Here is a 6,860-nt window from a genome sequence, read left to right as displayed (position 1 = left end):
AGACAGGTCAGAGACAGACAGGTCAGTTACAGGTCAGAGACAGACAGGTCAGAGAGACAGAACAGTGACAGGTCAGAGACAGGTCAGAGACAGGTCAGAGACAGGTCAGAGACAGACAGGTCAGTTACAGGTCAGAGACAGACAGGTCAGAGACAGGTCAGAGACAGGTCAGAGACAGACAGGTCAGAGACAGGTCAGAGACAGGTCAGAGACAGGTCAGTGACAGGTCAGAGACAGGTCAGTGACAGACAGGTCAGAGACAGGTCAGTGACAGGTCAGAGACAGACAGGTCAGAGACAGACAGGTCAGTTACAGGTCAGAGACAGACAGGTCAGAGAGACAGAACAGTGACAGGTCAGAGACAGGTCAGAGACAGGTCAGTGACAGGTCAGAGACAGGTCAGTGACAGGTCAGAGACAGACAGGTCAGTTACAGGTCAGAGACAGACAGGTCAGAGAGACAGAACAGTGACAGGTCAGAGACAGGTCAGAGACAGGTCAGTGACAGGTCAGAGACAGGTCAGTGACAGGTCAGAGACAGGTCAGTGACAGGTCAGAGACAGGTCAGAGACAGGTCAGTGACAGGTCAGTGACAGGTCAGAGACAGGTCAGTGACAGACAGGTCAGAGACAGGTCAGTGACAGGTCAGAGACAGGTCAGTGACAGGTCAGTGACAGGTCAGTGACAGGTCAGTGACAGGTCAGAGACAGGTCAGTGACAGGTCAGAGACAGGTCAGTGACAGGTCAGTGACAGGTCAGTGACAGGTCAGTGACAGACAGGTCACAGACAGGTCAGAGACAGGTCAGAAACAGGCCAGTGACAGGTCAGAGAGAGGTCAGAGACAGACAGGTCAGAGACAGACAGGTCAGAGACAGGTCAGTGACAGGTCAGTGACAGGTCAGTGACAGACAGGTCACAGACAGGTCAGAGACAGGTCAGAAACAGGCCAGTGACAGGTCAGAGACAGGTCAGAAACAGGCCAGTGACAGGTCAGAGACAGGTCAGAAACAGGCCAGTGACAGGTCAGAGACAGGTCAGAGACAGACAGGTTTCAGCTGATCCAGGCAGGATGTGATTTCTCCTCCAGAGTCCCTGAAGGTCCTAAAGGTTCTGCTTCTTCACTCAGTTTCAGTCCTGACCCAGTCCCGGATCATAAATCCTTGACCCGGGTTCGGACTCACCGTTGATCCGGAGGGCGGACTGGAACTGGTACTCCTCGAACAGGATCTCGTTCATGGACTCCTGGATGGAGCTGAAGTTGAAGTAAGGTTCAGTGATGATGATGCTGGTGTCAGAGAAATCCACCTGCTCAGAAAAAACAAGAGGGTCAGAACCAGAACTCAGCTGCAGGGTCAGAACCAGAACTCAGCTGCAGGGTCAGAACCAGAACTCAGCTGGAGGGTCAGAACCAGAACTGCTTCATGTTCCCTCCATCATCAAACACCTTAAACATCTCTTTTCCAAACAGATGGTCCCAGACTTTCCTCTGGACGTCCCAGTTCACCAAGTACCCCTGCAGAGACACAAACAGACGGACCAGGACCAGGACCAGGACCGGGTTAGCTTCAGACTCTCTGAGTTCAAACCAGATGTTTATATGTTTTATTACTTTTATCTGAAATAAAACAAGAGAAAATAGTTTCTGATGCTGAACTCAGAGACATCTGTGTGTGTTTGTTTGTTTGTGTGTTTGTCTGTCTGTTTGTTTGTTTGTGTGTCTGTATATCTGTCTGTTTGTGTTAACACAGCAGTTTGCTCTTCATCAGGACTGAAGCGAAGCTGCTGTAAGTTTTTAGCTCATTTCTCTGCAGTTTTCCAGCCTCTGACCTTCTGGAAGGGCAGGATGTAGAACAGACCCGACGGGTCTTTGATCTCGTCCAGCTGATTGGCTGTGAAGGTTTTTAATCTGGAGGTCTTCGAGCGAAACTGACAGTTTGGGATGACGCTGAGGGACAAGGAGAAGTTCAATAAATCATAACAAAACACCTGAAAGAGTCTCAAACTGTGATTTATAAAAGATATTGTTCATTCAGGGAATATTTCATGAAACTGGGTCAGTTAAAGCTTTTATATAATGATAGAAACAGACAGAAAAGAACAAAGTTGTAATTAAAAATAAGAAAAAAATATTTATCCTCTTTATCTTCGTGTTATTTTAACTAAATTAAATATAATTTATAACTATTTTATTCAGTCCAGCAGCTAAAAACAAACTATAGTTGATCATTTATAATCTGGTGAAATAAACGGTTCTATCTGAACTAAAAGTATTTTATTTTAACATCGATCTTACCTGACTTTCTCCGAACTGTAGCCGATTTTAGCCGAATTGGCTCCGTTATCCAGAACCAGCGTCGCCATTTTAACCCCAAACTGTTAACATTTAATATAATAAAACAAACAAACTACTTATTCAACCCAAAATGGACAAAACGCGTCATATTTTACACAAAAGCTAGCTACTCGGTTGTAGCCAGGCCGTTCACAAAAACCATCCGGGTAGAATCACGGTGCGCTCTGATAATGGTTCCGCTTCCGTTTCAACACGAAGATACAAAATCATCTAAATAACGTGCAAATAAAACCGTTAATAAACAAAATAATTTTATTGTATTAAGGTTTAAAATATGACTGTAAATAAAATAAAATTTAAAGTTTTTTTTCTCTCTTATTTTTACTGGTGAATATTTACTTTGGTATGAGCTAAAATGTTAACAACCACAGACTTCAAATATCCTCATCTCAAAGTTTTTACATTCATAGTTTGTTTAAGCTCATAAAACCTCTAAAGTCTCGTTTCAGTTTGTCATTCAACATAAAATAATGTTTATCTGCTGCAAGTTTTTAAAAAAGGAAACATTTAAATGGAGTCTCATTTCTGTTCCACATCCAGAACGTAAAATATATGTATTCAGCTCACTAACATGATAAAAATAAAATGCTTCAAATAATAATAATAATAATAATAATAATAAACCTCAAACATAAAATCAGTCGTAATAAAAATGAGAACAAACAGAATCAGTTTAAACATTTATTATAGTTTATGTAATAAAGAGAAAGACAAAAAGATGTAACAATTTCAAAATAAAGGCACTTAACTTCCTTCACCTTTGTTAAATAGCTTCTTTTTTCTCTTTTGTACAAATATTTACATTTTTTCTCTTCCTGAAGGTGAATGAGCTCAGAGTTAAAAACATGAAACAAACTAAGACTTAAACAGTTTTTGTAAACTTAAAGTTAGTAAAATTAATAAAACAAGTTTAAATATGATTGAATAAAACACTTCATGTTAAAACCTTAAAACAGAAAAACAAAAACGTCAAACTGCAGAAAAATCTGTTTCTTTCATTTTAAATCCTGAATTTTAGATCAAGTTATTTAAACAAATGTTTTATCCAGAAAGAATCTGAATAAATCTAAAATCTGTTTTGTGTCAAATAATTTATAAACATTTATAAAAATGACTCTTTAAATCGATTAAATTAAGTGTTTTTAGTTTCTTTGTTTTCAATTCTGATTTTAAATATTTTGTTTTTAACTTCAGTTTGAGATTCAAGATTAGATAATAATAAAATGTTAAATAAAACCAATAAAAACATGAGACGCTGCGGACACAGAGGACAGGAAGGAGGGACACACAGGACAGGAAGGAGGATGCAGAGGACAGGAAGGAGGACACACAGGACAGGAAGGAGGGACACAGAGGACAGGAAGGAGGGACGCAGAGGACAGGAAGGAGGGACGCAGAGGACAGGAAGGAGGGACGCAGAGGACAGGAAGGAGGGACACAGAGGACAGGAAGGAGGGACACACAGGACAGGAAGGAGGGACACACAGGACAGGAAGGAGGGACACACAGGACAGGAAGGAGGNAGGACAGGAAGGAGGGACACACAGGACAGGAAGGAGGGACACACAGGACAGGAAGGAGGGACACACAGGACAGGAAGGAGGACACACAGGACAGGAAGGAGGACACAGAGGACAGGAAGGAGGACACAGAGGACAAAGGACAAGCTGGTTTCTGTTCAATCCTAACGTCTGGATTTCACTCAAATAACAAGAATCTGAGAGTCTTCATTTATTTATTTCTTATTTTTTGTGTCTGTGTGTCTTTGTGTGTCTTTGTGTGCTCCGTAGCTCCTCCCACTGTCACTGTCAGTGGGAGGAGCTACGGTCGTTGGCGATGTCCTGCAGGCGGCGCAGCAGGGACGTGTGGTTGTCAGGACAGACACGTTTGGGGGACGTCTCCTCATCCAGAGGGATGCTGCGCTTCCTGGTGGGAGTCTCTCCGGTCCGGATCATGCTGTTGATCTCCTGGAGACGCTGGGGGGACACAGAGGAGGGAGGACAGAGGACACAGAGGAGGGAGGACAGAGGACACAGAGGAGGGAGGACAGAGGACATAGGGTGGAGACAGGACAGATGTTATCGTCTCTAAACACTACATTACCCATGAGCCTCAGCTGCTGGTGGTTGCTATGGTAACAGGTTGTAACAGGAGGACGTCTCACGTTGGGGGGGCTGCTGCAGATGTAGTAGTAAATCCTGTCCCGGGTAGTGGACGGCGAGGGGGCGGAGCCTGACTTGTGAGGAGAGATGTAAATGGAGTGTTTGCTGGACAGAAGCATCCGGCGAGGGGAACCGGTCCTCAGGGACGGGTACGGAACCACAGGGGGGGACTCCTGCAGACATGAGACACATGAGACAACAAACATCAGCAGAGTGTAAACAGATCTGGACCAGAAGGACCTGATCCACTTCCTGTGGTCTCTCAGAGACCACAGGAAGTGGACCAGAAGGACCTGATCCACTTTCTGAGGTCTCTCAGAGACCACAGAAGTGGACCAGGAGGACCTGATCCACTTCCTGTGATGTCTCAGAGACCACAGGAAGTGGACCAGAAGGACCTGATCCACTTCCTGTGATGTCTCAGAGACCACAGGAAGTGGACCAGAAGGACCTGATCCACTTCCTGTGATCTCTCAGAGACCCGAGGCTGGAGGACGTACCGCTGCAGACGGCGAGCTCAGCGAGTATCTCAGAGCGAACGGGCTCATCTGTTTGATGTAGACATTGTTGTAGAAGAAAATCAGGTCTTCCCGCTCCTCTTCAGCTGAGGAAGAGGAGGAGCTCTTGCTGGAGGTGGGTGTGGAGGGGGCACTGCCGGGTCGAGGGGTGGGCAGGGTGCTACTGGAGCGGACCGGAACTGGGCTGATGTTCCCACCTGAGGGAGGTCAGAGCAGTTTACAGACCAACTGAAGGATTTTGTATGTGGATGAGTTACAAACACAAACTCTGATCAACACAAATAAAAACAACAAACAGCTGTTTTAATCCGATGTGCAAAGAAACACTAAATTTATTTAAAGATTCTGTGTTTGGATCTGACCTGCATCCTGGCTGCCGTCAGCTGATGACCTCAATTTGTTGGGAGTACAGGTGAGGGAGGGTAAGCCCCGCCTCCCTGAGATCAACACGCTCCTGTAGACCTAAAACACACACACACACACACACACACACACACACACACACACACACACACACACACGTGTGTTCAGTGGCACGGCAGGTTGTTGTGATGCCTCTGAGTGTAAAACCTGCTTCTAATGATGCAACAACAACAATTTCAGTGTGTGTGTGTGTGTGTGTCTGTCTTACGTTGCTGCTGGCCTGAGGTTGAGTGCGGTAACATTTCATGATGTTCTGGAAGGATCTGTCGTCTTTGGTCACCTGACAAACAGCAGGAATAAAACAATCAGTGGACTCCTTCAGTCCTCTGAGGATTTATTCTCATTATTTAAACTGTGAGAGACGAGTGTCTCCTGAATGTCTCAGTGTCCTCTATATGTGAGCCATCACAATGAAATGAGGATCGAGTCAAATTTGGTCAAAATGATCAAATTACATTTTCAGATTCCTGCTTTAAAAACTACATTTTGATACCTGGATCATCCTGATATAATAATCCTATCCAGAGATATGATTTAATTCGTTTTGTTGGTTCTGATAATACATTACCGTTTGGTCTGAATCCTAATTTTATGTACATTTATAGAGTGATTCTTGATGTTAATATAAAGAGGAAACATCAAATATTATTTGTATATTATGATTTCCCAGTTGTAAAGAAACTAAAACATTGCTAACTCACAGGGAAAAATTCAAAATCAAACCTCAAAATCAGGTTTTTGTTGCTACGGCTCAACAAAACGCTTCAAAAAATGTTTAGGATTATATTTTAGACAGTTCATTCAAATGATACATTAAAGCATTAATTCATTATATTTCGACAAAATGCAATTTTTGCACACATTTAAATCAAAACCGTATATCTGCCTGTTTCTTAATATCCTACTTTTGGACTTAATCCTGGTTTCAATGTGACGGGTCACATATTTACTGTATTTATTCATGTATAATACGATCTCATGTATAATACGACCTCACGTATAATACGACCTCATGTATAATATGATCTCATGTATAATACGACCTCACGTATAATACGACCTCATGTATAATACGACCTCATGTATAATATGATCTCATGTATAATATGACCTCATGTATAATATGACCTCACGTATAATACGACCTCATGTATAATATGATCTCATGTATATGATCTCATGTATAATATGACCTCATGTATAATATGATCTCATGTATAATACGACCTCATGTATAATATGACCTCATGTATAATATGATCTCATGTATAATATGACCTCATGTATAATATGATCTCATGTATAATATGACTTCATGTATAATATGATCTCATGTATAATATGACTTCATGTATAATATGATCTCATGTATAATATGACTTCATGTATAATATGATCTCATGT

General features: G+C 42.6%; 2 protein-coding genes across 2 annotated transcripts in view; both read right to left on the bottom strand.

Moving 5' to 3' along the window:
* The window catches only part of actr6 (actin related protein 6), an 11,096-nt gene extending 8,587 nt beyond the window's left edge, over window positions 1-2,509 (bottom strand). The window contains exons 1-4 of the mRNA XM_014022984.1: window positions 2,294-2,509; window positions 1,828-1,945; window positions 1,445-1,513; window positions 1,182-1,305 (exon numbers count right to left, since the gene is read on the bottom strand). Of these exons, the coding sequence (XP_013878438.1) occupies window positions 1,182-1,305; window positions 1,445-1,513; window positions 1,828-1,945; window positions 2,294-2,361 (379 nt within the window). The 5' untranslated portion in view covers window positions 2,362-2,509. The remainder of the gene's footprint in view (window positions 1-1,181; window positions 1,306-1,444; window positions 1,514-1,827; window positions 1,946-2,293) is intronic.
* A 1,562-nt stretch (window positions 2,510-4,071) lies between these two features.
* rbl2 (retinoblastoma-like 2 (p130)) overlaps window positions 4,072-6,860 on the bottom strand; it is a 17,397-nt gene continuing 14,608 nt past the window's right edge. The window contains exons 18-22 of the mRNA XM_014022978.1: window positions 5,665-5,736; window positions 5,396-5,495; window positions 5,016-5,230; window positions 4,518-4,688; window positions 4,072-4,329 (exon numbers count right to left, since the gene is read on the bottom strand). Of these exons, the coding sequence (XP_013878432.1) occupies window positions 4,162-4,329; window positions 4,518-4,688; window positions 5,016-5,230; window positions 5,396-5,495; window positions 5,665-5,736 (726 nt within the window). The 3' untranslated portion in view covers window positions 4,072-4,161. The remainder of the gene's footprint in view (window positions 4,330-4,517; window positions 4,689-5,015; window positions 5,231-5,395; window positions 5,496-5,664; window positions 5,737-6,860) is intronic.

This window comes from Austrofundulus limnaeus, unplaced genomic scaffold (genome assembly GCF_001266775.1).
Source record: "Austrofundulus limnaeus strain Quisiro unplaced genomic scaffold, Austrofundulus_limnaeus-1.0 Scaffold353, whole genome shotgun sequence".
Taxonomy (NCBI): domain Eukaryota; kingdom Metazoa; phylum Chordata; class Actinopteri; order Cyprinodontiformes; family Rivulidae; genus Austrofundulus; species Austrofundulus limnaeus.
The sequence above is the reverse complement of the archived record's forward strand: the minus strand, read 5'-3'. Positions and strand labels throughout refer to the sequence as shown.